General features: G+C 43.7%; 1 protein-coding gene across 3 annotated transcripts in view; it reads left to right on the forward strand.

Annotated features, from left to right (window-relative positions):
- The window catches only part of COQ8A (coenzyme Q8A), a 59,474-nt gene that overhangs the window by 25,271 nt on the left and 20,297 nt on the right, over positions 1–13,906 (forward strand). For all 3 annotated transcript variants that reach the window (XM_077340935.1, XM_077340933.1, XM_077340937.1), the window contains 2 exons: positions 1,428–1,494; positions 7,814–7,888. In XM_077340935.1, the coding sequence (XP_077197050.1) occupies positions 1,428–1,494; positions 7,814–7,888 (142 nt within the window). The remainder of the gene's footprint in view (positions 1–1,427; positions 1,495–7,813; positions 7,889–13,906) is intronic.

A 13,906-nucleotide genomic window follows, 5' to 3' on the forward strand; every position in this document is an offset into this window, starting at 1 on the left:
TGGTGCGTTTTTTTTTAAACCTGTGCCAGGCATGAGAACTCGCACTCTATCTTTCTGCATCAGAGCTAGCTATGGTGATCCATGCAATGTCATCTCATAGGCCACCTTCTGCAACTTGCTCTATGGAGGGCTTTCCTTGGGACTGCTCTGGAAACTCCAGTTGGTTCAACGCAGCAGCAAGGGTACTCATAGGGACCTCGTGGAGGGCAAATATGACACCAGTGCTTGCCCAGCTGCATTGGCTCCAGATTGGAGACTTTAAAGCCTTTATATGATCTGGGAACGGCTTATTTATGGGACTGCCTCCTAAAGAGCGTTGAGGTCATCTGACCTAATTCTTTTTAGGATTTCTGGTCCAAAGGAAGTGAGATTGTCCTCAACCAGCTATTCCACTAGGCCTAGGGTTGAGGCCCAAATAGCCCATCAAGAAGTGCTGGCCTCATTGCTGAAGCAAAGGAAAATCTGCCCTCCAAGGATCTTGATTCCCCCCCTCCCAGCTCAAATTAGGTGGGGGCTACTGGAAGTTAATTAATATTAATATTGATTTTATTATGTGATTTTAAATTCATATTGTCACCTGCCCTGTGCTATCTAGGAAGGGCAGGATACAAAAATAAAATTGTTTATTATTTATTGATTGACATCTGTTGCTACCCTTAAATGGCAAGCTGAACTGGATCTATATAATCCAGTATGGGCTGTGTATACCTGATGCTTTAAAAAGTTGAAAATTTGGGGCGCAATGAATATTTTCTGGAAATAATTGAAATGTTTTTTAAGGCAAGGTTTTGTTCAAAATTGTTATTGTGTCTTACATACGTCTTTAATCGACAACATTAGAAATAATTCCTGTATTTACTGGAGATAGTATATGGTCTTTTCAATGTTGTCTGCACTTACTATGTTATAGTGTTCAGATACACTAATGTGCCTATTGTGACTGCTTCTGTCCACATAAGGCTTTCTTTCAGTTACAAAATGTGCATCCTATTCAGTTTGATTAAGCATAAGGCATTTTAATGTGTCCATGATAAGAAATTAAGTATTGCAGATATTTCAGTTTCTCCCAAAGCTAGTTTTTGTTCTGAGAAAAAAAGCCTTACCTCTCATTTCCTCCTCCCCACCCCATGTGTTCAAAATTTATGAAAGTTTTATGTCTGTGGGCAGCAAATAATGAAGCTGCTTTCTTTGCTACAATATCAAACAAGTTTTAGAATGCAGATGTAATGCTGAATACTCTCCTTTTCCCTCAGTCATAGCTATAGGTTGGTGGTCAGTGGGAGCCACCAGTGGTGACTGTTGAGGTGCCCTAATTAAGTACGTGGATTGCTATGGAAAGAAGTGGTTTTTTCATGTTGCAGAAATGGAATTCTTACGCCACATCAGTTTTGGCCACGTCAGTTCTATGTTTTCTTCCATCCTTGCAGCTCAGTGAACGTGCCCGTGAGCGGAAGGTGCCAGTTACTCGAATTGGGAGACTTGCTAACTTTGGAGGTGAGTGAATTTTTGTGGTGCATGGCAGCATGAAGCTGGATAACTCTGAAGAAACTGGAAATTACCATAGTAGCACAGTGTATCATCTTTGAACTAAGCCATTGCTAGAAAAAGCTTTATGCCAGACTTGCTCAGCAGGGATGTGAAAACTGACTGCTAGAGATGAAAGCATTTGTATGTATCTACTGTTCAGACTTCGCAAGGTATTTAAAGAATAACTTATCATTATCCATTGTTGTTCCTCTATATATTTGTGAAACAGCCTAGGGGGTGGGATGTGTCCAGCTGTCTAAGTTGGAATAGGGCCAATCAGGGTGCAGCCAGCTTTGCCCTAATTGGCCCTGCCCCTGCAGCTCCCGCCCTCCATCCCTGGACTCTAGCCTCTTTGCTCTCAGACGCCTCAGTGCCTGGAGCCAGCAACAGGTAAGGGGAGAGGGCCCTGGGCAAAGGGTCGTGATGGAGGGCCTGCTAACGAGGGCTTCTTGGCCTGCTAGGTTGGGCTCGCTGATGAGGGCCTCCTGGCCTGCTGACTGCCTGCTAAGGAGCTCTGTCCTGGCCCTGCTAACAAGCTGCCCAGTCCCACTTGATCTGGCTGCAAGCTGCAGCCCAAAGCCACCTTAAGCTTGCCTGGCCAGGGGAGGGGACCCTTTCAAGGCCTATTCTTAGGAACGCGCTTTGAAGCTAGTATTAAAATAGAAGCAGTGTCAAAGGAAGCTTCATTTCAGGGGTCATTTGTTGAATTGGGGCGTTCTCACCCTGGGGTTGACATTTGTCCAAAGCAACTGGGTTCCCTTCTAAATTTTACCCCTTCAGTATCTTTAATTCACTAATTGCCATTTCTGTGGCAGGCAAATGCAGCACATGTACTTATTAAAATATTTAATCTCCACATTTCTCTTGTGAGTCAAGTTGATTTGCTACTCTAAATGAAAACCATCCATAACCCACCTCGCAAAAATGCCTGCAACTCAGAGCAAATAAGCAGCCTTACAGTGCCTCTCAGATTTGAAGGACAGTGTCTCCAACCTCCTCAAAGAGTTTATTCCTTAAAGTTGAACAGCTATTGAAAATAGCTTTGGGAGCTGCCAAGCAAGCAACTGTTAGTGGTAGGAGAGCAGAGGTGGTCCTTCAGATACATTGGTCCTTGGTCATAAGCGCAACTCACTGCTGTATAAATAAAAATCTGTGGATTATGAATCCTGCGCTGCCATCAGAAGTAGAGCGAGAACATCTTGGGTCTCTTAGAATCAGCCAAGAAGGCAGGAAATGGAGAAACTGCTGTGGTCAGGAGGCCCCATATGTTCCAAATCTTTTCTACAGCTTGCATGGTTAGTGCATCTATGTTGATGACATCAACATGAAATCTCTGCTGCTGGGAGGAGAGTGCCTGTAGCTGTGCCTGCTTCAAGTTTATTTCCCTTACTGGACTTTCATGTTTTCCTGCAAGTATTCTGTGCCCCTTCGTGAGGTGGAGGTCTGCCCCAGAGCTTGGAAAGCTCTGTTATGTTTTGGTTGTTCATATGTATTTTAGTATGTTTTAATCTCCCTCCCTTCTTCCTAAGGGCTCAGGTCAGTTCACATCATTCCTCTTTCCTCCATTTTACCAAAGATCATCCAACAACCTGCCATGCAGATTGGGGATTTAATACATTATTTCCATTTATATACCAAATATAACATTTCTGTATTTTAGCTAAGTTAAAGATTACACACTTATAATGTTAAAACTGAAATAAGCTTTGATACTAACTAACTGGTGTATGCCTCACTTTCCTCCCATTGTTTTTTTTGAAGTTCCCCCATATCTTCAAAATGTCTAGAAATTTTACATCTCCAGGAATGCCTCCCCATCACTGTTGCACAATTTGAATCTGATGATATTATGCATTTTATATCACTCTGTAAATTGTTAAAGAGAATGAATCTGGTGACTGCATTAATTTATATTCCTTTCCCCTTCCCTTTTTTGGAAGTATTAGTAGATTGGACCTTAGATTGGATGAATAATTGTCACCTTCTTTTGTGGTCGTTTGGAGCAGCCAGTTGTGAAGTGTGCTTAGTTTAAAGAGCCCCTGCCGGTTTGTGATCACTGCTATTTATAGCTTGTGTTGGCTCCTGTCCTTTGCATACATTTATTAACGATGAGGTTCACTTCTGTGTGCCTTTCTGTTTATATTGCAACTTGGCTTGTACTAAGACAAATTACCACAGAATTGTGTGGTATACGTTGTCCCTTGAAGCAAAGCTAAATTAACAAACTTAACACTTTCTGAGCCTGTAAGACAAGCAATTGTGTGAATGTTCTTTCCCCCAAAAAACCAAAGGTACTTCTTGAATATTGGCTGTTTGTATCATTATCTAACGACATCTGGGACATTGTAGATGCTTGATTTGATAAGAAAACAAGCTTTTGAAAGAACATTGAGACCTGTGGAGATAATCCTTTTTGTACCCCCTCAGGGTATCAGGCAGAAGTCTTTCAGGTGGGAGGAGGTGGTGAGACTGGAGCAGCCCAGTTGACACTGTGGCAATGCCGAGTGTGGCCAAGCCTCCCCCCACCCTGCTGTCCTGCACGCAGGGGTGGTGCTGGGACCGGAGCAGCCCAGTCAGTGAGCAGGGCTGCTGGAGCTGGCATTCTACCTGTGGCACCACCAAGCATGGCCAGCCCCCCCTTTCTCCATTGGGTGGGAAGCATTAGGACCAAAGTGGCCCAGCCAATGAGCAGGCCTCTGCCTGCAGTGGTGGCAAGTGTAGCCATTCCTCCTTCCCCCACTCTCTGGCAGGCAGGAGGATACATGGGGACTAGAGTGACCCAGCCCCCAGGATCAGCCCTCCACCCACTTCCTGGTTTACCTTCATTTTCTTGTGGAGCAAGGCCGGCTCTTATTCCACTCTGGTAAATGGCCAGAAACTGCAGAAAGGAGGGGGAGAATGACCACCGATTGGCCTTGAGTGGGACAGTGCCCCCTCTCTACTGGGTGCCTATCCCCCACTTAGGGCCAGTGGGTGGGTTTGGAATGTTCAACATGTCATCGGAAGTACATCCACAACTTTATGTTATGATTGTCAGTACTTTTAAACTTATTTCTAATTTCTCACTAAACTAATAGTTTTTTCTTATTACTCGAAGTTATTATGAACTTTTATCAGTATCATGGTCAGTCTAACAGAAAATTTAAAACCTGCATGCTTGGTTTTTACAGTGGGTGAAGTTCTATACCCACACCATAACAATGTTTTATTCAAAGTATATTCTAAGATGTCTGCATGCTCACAAAAGCTCACACCTTGAATAAAGATGCCACTGGGCCCAAATTTTGTTCTGCTGCTTCAGACCAACATGATTACAGGAATCTGACCAATGTAAAGCTCAAACTTTGTTTCACTTTGGACAGGTGAAAATCAAAACATCTGTAAACTGCTCCGCGGTTATTAAATAAAAGAGTAAGGGCAAGTTGGGAGGAGTTAGGGCGGGCTCTGTCCAGGATAAAAACTTGGAGGGGTGAATCAGGAGCCAATCAGTGTCAATCCTGGACCAAGGCGTGCCTCCCCATTGCCTCCTTGGTCGCCATACAGTACGCGTCGATGCGGGGAAAGGAGCAGGGCCCTGCTCCTTTCCAGCCGCACAACCTCCCAACTTCCTGGGAAAGGGGCTGGGACACCGCGCCCCTTCGCCGCCGCCCCTCGCCGCTGCTGCCAGGAGCTTCCCCGTCGCCACCGCCGCTTCCCGGCCCTTGCCGCTCCCAGAAGCGGCTCCCCCAGCGTCCCCGCCCTTCCCCGACGAACCCAACCCTCTGTCCCCGCCTGCCCTGGCACACGCCCTTCCTGCACCAACGAGAGTCCGTCCGCGGAACGTCCGCAGAAGCCTTTGGGAGTCGGGGGGGGGGGAGGCCGCGCCCATCTAGCGCCCATTTTTTTAAAAAATAAAATGGGCTTTAGATCTAGTAAATGTATATTGTCCCAGGTATAGGCTTCATTTTACCTTATTGACAGGATCAAAAAAATTGGAGTAGTAGTCCCTTTCAAAGGAATTATGAGACCTTTAAGAATTAAGGCAAAGACTTTACGCATGCAACTAATTACATAACATTTGCAGTTCATGTAATGTAATATGCGGGTGGCTTCCCTCTAATTTTTTAACCATACATCCATGCAAAATCTCCACTGTACTTTCTCAGTCACAAATGAGAAGCAGCCATTCCCAAATGAATTGTGTTGTTTTACACACAAAAATACAGTTGCTGCTATATTTCAATGATAGCAGTATGTGGATGTATCTCATAATCTGCATTTGGCTGTAATCCTTGTTAAGGGATGATGCAATAAAGGAACGCATAAAATGGTCAACATTGAATAAGTGCTATGATGCAAACTTAAAACAAACCAGAATTTGGTTACCATGATGGCAAAGTTGGCCGGGGAAAGAGGCGGTTACAGTGCTTTTCTTCAGATCTGTGCTGCAAAACCCATCTGTCTCTTTATATGCACACCAAGAAGTAAATTGAAAACAGTGGCTTCTTGCAGTGTATGGTATGATATGTACCCACCCTCTTTCGGTGAATGAATATCAGAAGTGCAAAATACTTCCTGATCAGAACACATCCACAGGGTTCAATGTCCTATTAAAGCGGAGCTGTTCCAATATGCTCAACTCTTAAGAAGAGAACACCCGTTGAAGGCCTTATCAGAATTAGTGGATATATAAAAAGTTCTGAAATGGTGAAGGCAAGCAATCCGAGCTAGTTAATCTTTAAAAGGCTACAACTGGGGGCTGTGCCTCTCCTACTGCTGGTTGTTTTGGTTCTAGGAAGACACAGGTGTGTGATTGTTTAGGTGGAGCTCCCCTTTGTACAAGGCCAAATCTTATCAGGAACAAAGAGGCATTGGAGAGAACTTGAGGAGAAAGAAGTTGTTAACTTTGCTAAACTCTTGGCTTTGCACAGCATCAAAGAAACATGTTAACTTGGTTAACTTGGTTAAATTCTTGGCTTTGCACAGCGTTAGTAGAATTATAGTATGTTCCGCTGGATATAAGTAAATCGATGTCTATAGAAGTGCCTCAGAATACTGATTGCACCATGAGGAAAGTTGGTAAACTTGTTTTCATTGACCCAACACCCTGAAGCACCTTTGAGGAATGTTTAGCTGCCATTTGAAAGCATAGACAGAAAACTTGGTTGCATACTAAAAGATGCAGGCTTCCACAACTGACTTGCAAAATTGACAGCATCTAGGTTGTGTGTCAGATATACAATCCTTATTTCATAGTTACTGATACCAGGAACTGTTTGAATATTTCCAACAGATAATGTGTAATAATTTTTCTGTACAAATGGTATTTTGAGATGTGGATGTGGATGCGAGCAACCCCCACCCCTTCTCATGTGTTTCCAGCAGCCCTAACACTGAGTACTCGGAGATTGTTTGTGTTTACAGATGCATATTTGAAATACCAGCTTTGTAGAAAGAGAGCTCTAAGGCTGATTATGTAACTTTCCTATTGAACATTCATTTCAGTATATGAATATTCCACACTAGCATATTTTATTAGCGGGCATCTTTAAAGAGAACTTTTAAAATCAGTGTTTCCACATAGGAACTAAAGTTGCCAGTCCTTGCCTGGCTACATTATTTGTAGTCTTGGAACATACTCCCATGTATCAAGATGGGGCAAAGCTGCCAAGCTTCCCCCATTTGCTCCTTCATAAACCCAGTTTTGCTGTGGCCCGCCACTCCTTGGTCTAACCTACATCACAAGATTGTTAGGGTGACATGGAAGAGGGGAGAATGGGATGTTGTAAGCCACTTTGAGTACCCATTTGAGAGAAAGTGCATAATCTTGTTCCACATCTGGTTGAGAAGGATGGTGAGTACAACAACCAGAGGAGGAACAAAGTAAGAGGTGACAAGGGGTATCCCCACTAGGGATCTGGATCGTCAGGTGAAGATCTGGATTTATTAATATTTAATACCTGTACTAAACCAGATCAAGTGACTAAACGCTACTGTGAAAGTTTGATCATCATGCTACGTGTATGTGCTGTTGGCCTCAGAGTTTGGGGTTTCTGCTTCCTTTTTCTAGGATTGATTGATGTTATGTTGGACATCAGTGTTGTCATATTGGGTGACTTGGTCCGAGTGTTCTGCTGAAAATAGCAGAAGTGCTTCTGTTTTCTTAATTGCCCATTTGTATTCAACCAAAGCAGTACTAAATGAAGACCTGCTTTGCAATGGATTATTACTGCATGAAGCGATGTATGCCAATGCACATCACTGCCATTCTTCTGACCTTTGCACTTGTCCTTTGTGTCCTATAAAGGTTTAGCTGTTGGCCTTGGCATTGGAGCATTAGCAGAGGTGGCAAAGAAAAGCCTTAGATCTGAAGACCGCAATGGTGAGTGTTGTTGCTAATAGAAGGATCTAGTCACATCCTTGTTTCTTGACATACATATTTTGGTGATGATGCAGAACATTCAAGGAAAGCAAATAACTATAAGTTGCCTGTTGCCTTTATGGTTGACCAACACAAAGACCTAGTATCTCTGCTTAGCCAAACCTTCATGACTGCAAATCTTGTTTTCCAGCAGTCCTTGAACTCAGTTTTGAGTTTGCCTCCTGGTTCTTTCCTTCTTGATTAAAAAAAAAAGTGAGTCACAATTTGTGTTTTGCCATAAATAGATCTCTTGTTTTTCTTGGAGCTGGCTGACAGTTTGTCACTGGCATGAAGGTTATATAGAATATATCTGAAAGATAGAGAAATGTTTTGCTGCTCCAAAAAATGCAGTAGTTAGGTCATTTCTGTATTCAGTGGTGCCTACACCTGGTTTTTTAAAAAGTGCAGCCTGGAAGGCCAAGAAGTTGGACCTTTTCTTGTCTAGGTGCTCATACTACTTAGAAACAGCTTTCACTTGTGTTTGGGGCAGGGAAGGAGTAATATATGTGTTTGCCTTGCTCCCAGAGTATACATCATACATTTCTTAAATGTAGGGCCTCATCCCACATTATGTTTCCCTATCTCTAACAGCAGGCTTGCCGTTAATAAATAAAGCGCTAAGGGCTAAGTGGGCGGAGAGTGGACCCTGCCTTGCACAGGCCATGTCCACTCCCGCCCACCCAGCTGGCCAGGGGCTCTCTGCCGTCATTGTTGGCAAATTGCTGCTGGACGCTCCCCAGGATACATGCAAGTGCCCTGGGGGAGGGGGACAGCGGGGAGAGGGCAGTCTTTCCCCTCCTGCGGCGAGAGGGCTTTGTGGCCCAAAGGGAAGTGGCCGCGGGACAGGAGGTGGGGAGGATTCCCTTCCCTTTGGCCTGCAAAGCCCTCTCGCCGTCTCACAGAGCCGGCGAGAGGGCTTTGCTGCCCAAAGGGAAGCCTTTCAAAGCCCATTTTTAAAATGGGCTTTTATACTAGTTATTTTATAATGTATTTTAAAAGTATTATAAAAGGTGATCAGAACTGTCTAGTTTGATTGTACATCTTCTGTTTCTTTCCACCCCAGTCATTTCCATACATGGTGAGAATGTGAATAAGAAGTAATGTAAGAGTGAGCTTTAGTACTGATGCCTGAGACTTTAACTCTTAAGGCCATAAAACTGAAGGTTGCTGAGTTACTGTAGAGTTCACGGTGACAAGGGGCGTCTTCCCCTTTGGCATCCTCAAGTGTTCTCTGGTAATGGGTGGGATAGGGAGAGTGTTGTTGGGAAATAGGTTCTGGAGAGACAAAGGGAAACCCTTTTTCTACTCATCAAAAACTGTGGTATTCACTGCCAGTGAATACCACAGTGAACAATTGTAGATTGTTGCACAAAGGGCTTAGACAGAATCATGAACAAGAAGTCCATCAGTGGCTACAAACTATGGTGTCTGAAGGGAACTTCTATCTATAGAGGCAGCAGGTCTCTGAATAGCTGTGCTAGAAAGCAGCTTCAGTCTCCATGCCCTGTTTGTTTGCCCTCCAATGATGGCCCTCCAAACATGCCCAAACATGGCTGCTGTATGTATCAGTATGCTTGACTAGATGGACCACTGGTCTGGTCCAGCATGGGTCTAATTTTGTTTTTATGTATATATTCTTGTTCTTATGTACCATAATGGGTGAAAATTAAAAGCCCCTTAAGCAAAGGGTTTTCTTGGCTAAGGGCCTTTCAACTGGAGCTCTCGCTCACTGTTGCTCTGAGAAATTGTATGATAACTGATGCTTCTAAAAGATGTCATGTGTTTCCCTCCAAGAGAATAGACACGAAAGCTCTTTTGTTAAGGTGCAGGGCACACTGGGGAGAGTGGCTTATACTCCCCTGATAGTGCAGAGTTAACTTGTGTAATCTCTGAGATATGGCTTAAAGGCCGTCCATGAATTTGGTCCTCTGTCTTAACCAGACCAGCCACAAGTTTCTGTTCTTACTTTGGCTATGCACTTTTGGCATAACTTCAAAAACATGCTGTTCCATTTTTGTTGTAAAATGTAAGTTTAATAGCATGTGTGGATTCACATTGGACGTATAGCCTTTGTATATTTCTCTGGTGGAAAACAGATGGGTTGCAGCGAAGCCACCTGCCATTTGTTGTGTATCTCCTGAAGAAATTGCAGGATCTGTTCTTGGGGACAAGCTGATATTGCATGGACATAGTCTGCTTTAAATGTCTCTTGAGTGCAGTTGACTCAGGTGCAGGACCTTTGAGGGCCTTTCTTTGCAGGGCTCATTCCTCTAGTTTGGGAAAGCCGTTCTAGAGAGAGGTTGTGCAACCGTTTGTTTACATTTTTCTGTTTGCAAAAGGTGCCTTGTATAACTGGGCACTCCTTGCTCTGTGTACAAACTCAGCGCAATTATTAAAAGACTTGCTGCAGCTAGCAGAGTTTAGAAATTTGGAGGTTGTAGAAAGGTGAAGAACTTTTTTTGGGGGGGGAGGGAGGGAATTTATTAAGAGGAAAGAGTTTTTTGTTTTTAATTTGCTAGCTTGTTGGAGGAAGAACTTGAAAACTTCCTCTGACTTTCAGGTTGAAGGGCAAAAGTTCTTTTCCGACAACCTGCTGCCCCAAATGTGAAAAGCAGTTGTAGAGGGAGGTTCAGCATGGGGCAAAGTGGGTCGCTAGTTTTAGAATCCAGATCTGGATTCTGGTGTTCTGGCTGCCAGCTGTTTAAACCTAACAACTGTCAAGCTGCTAGGCTAAAATGGCTAAATCTAACAACTGTCAAGCTGCTAGGCTTAAATAGCTCTCAGCTAAAATGGCTGAGAGCTATTTAATCCAGTCCAGGATTGGTTCAAGTGGTGGGAGCTCAGCTGACAGCTCAGCCCCTCCTGGACTGGGGCTGGTCCCTTACTGTAAGGGGGATCAGCCCTAGATTGTCTGAGTCTCATGCAGTTAAAGGGATCATGGAGCTGAAAGAATCTGGCATTCTCAGTTATTCTGGATTCCAATACCATACTGGTATTGAGATTCAGGAATACTGGGAAATCCTGAATTTTTTTGTTAAAATATGGAGGTCCTGTGGCTGGGTAGGAAGGGTCCAGTGGAGGAAGTGCACTTACCCAGCCTATAGGGCGTACAGTGTGCAGCTGCACAGACCTCCAGGAATCTGTGGGGGGGGGTGATACTTGATGCGTCCCTCTCTCTACGCCATGTAAATTACTAGTACCCTACCTTGCCCCAGATCTTTTAGCCACAGTCATCCATGCAACAGTTACCTCCAGACTGGACTTCCATAACTTGCTTGTCATGGGCTTTCCTTTGTTCTTACTCCAGAAATTACAGCTGGTTCAAGATGCAGCTGCCAGAGTCTTCACTAGAACATCATGGAACGGTCATATACATCCCATGTTTAAGCAACTGCTTTCGCTCACAGTAGAGTTTCAGATTAAGTTCAAGGCGCTGGTTTTGACCTTTAAGACCATTTGTAATCTAGGCCTGCATGCCTGAGGGACCACCTCTCTGAATGTATCCCCCAAAGAGCATTATACTCAGGCAATTTCAACAGCCTGGTGGTCCCTGGCCCATTAGAGGTATGCCTGGCCTTGATCAGGGCCAGGGCCTTTTTGGTCCTGGGTCCCTGGCCCATTAGAGGTATGCCTGGCCTTGATCAGGGCCAGGGCCTTTTTGGTCCTGGCCTCTGCCTGGTGGAATGAGTTCCTGTATGATACATGGACTCCATTGGAGCGTACCCATTTCCACAGGGCTTGCAAAATTGGACTCTTCCACTGGGCATTTTGTTAAGGCTGGGCCACCAGTAACATTTAAGATCCTCCCCCCCCCCCCACTAACTCCCCTATAAAACCTGGTTCTAACAGTCAACTTGAGATGGTAATGTGGAAGAGGCCTGGATGTAAAGGATGTGGATATTGATTTAGATATTCAAATAGATTCTTGAGATGGCTGAATTGAAGGGAAGTCTTATAAATCAAATAAACGAAATCAAATATCCCTGAACCAAAAATACAGTGGGATTTTTGCACATTCCCAGTTGTGTGTGTTAGGTAAAAAAAAAAAGTACAACAAATGTGTTGCTTTGCTTTTTCTGGAGAGAGGTTGTGCTTGAAACTTGAAGCAAAAGCATCTGGGATGCAAACTGGTCTGTGAAGGTTTAGACTAAGTGATCATATTCTTATTTTGGATATTTTTATCCTTACAGTGGTCTACGCATCCCCAAAATAGGTTGAGAATGGGTGGATTCCCTATGTTAGCATGGATAGCTGACTGCAGGTCTCATTCTTCCTGCCCTGACTGTGTTGGAGCTGGGAGTGTAACCTAATCAGACAGCTGGTTATTGGAGGACCTGCAGTCTACAATATTCAATTTTTTACAGTAAAAAATTGTGCACTACAATAAGAAAGCACAGTATCATCCCACGTAACTGACCTGTCCTTTTTGCCTTTGTTTACTCACTGGGCACTGATGTTCAGTTGGAAAGCCTTGGGCGCTTAACGTGGGTCCCAAAGCAGAGCTGTAGTTTATGGAAGTCAGTGCTCTTAGAAGGGTATGACTATGTTTGCGCAGTTGTTTTCTTGTCTTAGGGAGGGCAACTGAATGAAAGTATATGTTTGAATTGGTGCTCTCCATTGATGCTTGTCTACATGAAGGCATTACAGCTGAAGATTTTATGTTTTGACACTTGTTACACTCACTGTTAAAGTATTTATCTTGAAAGCTTAGAATACTTGAGTTGCAATCATAGCACTGTATTATAAAACCCATTTCCATTATGTATTGTGAATAAGACTCACTGTCTACTGAGCAAGCAAACTAAAAATAGATGCCTAGGTCACAACTGACCTTCTGATGGCAGAGTAATAATCAGAACATGGGGGTCTAAGGTGGGTATCAGGACAATGTTTACAGGAATGTGAAATGAAACCCAGCCTCCAGCTCCCTCTTCTGTCAGATGAGGAGACCAGGGCTTCAAGGTCAATTTCAGTAAGGTTATTGCAGCAGCTTCTGTGGTATATCCTGTTGTGTTTTAATTTAAAGAAATAGATGTGATCCTTTTGTAAGATAATGTGCAGTTTTGGAAGCCATTTGTGGTTGTATTTTAGACTTGAATAATTTTTAAATGAGATCTGTACCATGAGACTGCACAAATGGGAATTGTTTATATGAGTATGCCCAAATATCCAGATTGAAACCTCAAGTCAAAAGGCCTCTAGACTCCTTTTCTCATTCACGTGCTGCCTTGGTGCAAGCCTTTAGACAAGAAATTTTTAGTCCAACCGCAACTTTAAGACAAACAAAGATTTATTCAAGGTATGAGCTTTCTTGTGCATGCACACTTCCTCAGCTTATGCCTTGAATAAATCTTTGTTGGTCTTAAAGATGCCATTGGACTCAAATTTTGTTGTGCTACTTCAGACCAACATTCACTTGAATCTACCCTTTAGACAAGAGAAGCTCCACATATATATATCCAAAGTGTGTTATCACTGAGGCTTCTGAAACTTGCTTTTCACTGACTTTTCCCATGTCACAGTGCTGAGGATGCACCTTTTATGATGCAGAAATGTTAGCGTGTTTTTGGTCTCCCCTTTTCTGCTCGCAGTCCTTTGTCTACCAATGGGAGCTCTGCCTTTGTCAGTGATCGCATGAACATGCCATTTGCCCAGACCACCTGATCCATAGCTCTATCTCTGATCAGTGATTTGGGGTGGAGGGAGCGCTTGAGGTACCTGCTGCTGTTTTCTGCTTCCTCAGTGTCAGTGATCTGTCTTAAAGTTACTGGCTTGAATTGAGGTGCTAATTGTGGGCGTTAGTTGCCTAGCAAAGTCAGAGTTACTGATAGCCAATGACAAAGGAGGCTGAATGACAAGGGAGGGACTAAGAAGATTCAGCTTCTCAAAATGCAGAATATGTGACATTATTTCTGTGAGTGCCGTCAAGCATTTATAACAGCGGACATTTTAAAAAGGAGTGATTTAAAGGGTAGGGTT

This window comes from Paroedura picta, chromosome 1 (assembly GCF_049243985.1).
Source record: "Paroedura picta isolate Pp20150507F chromosome 1, Ppicta_v3.0, whole genome shotgun sequence".
NCBI lineage: Eukaryota > Metazoa > Chordata > Lepidosauria > Squamata > Gekkonidae > Paroedura > Paroedura picta.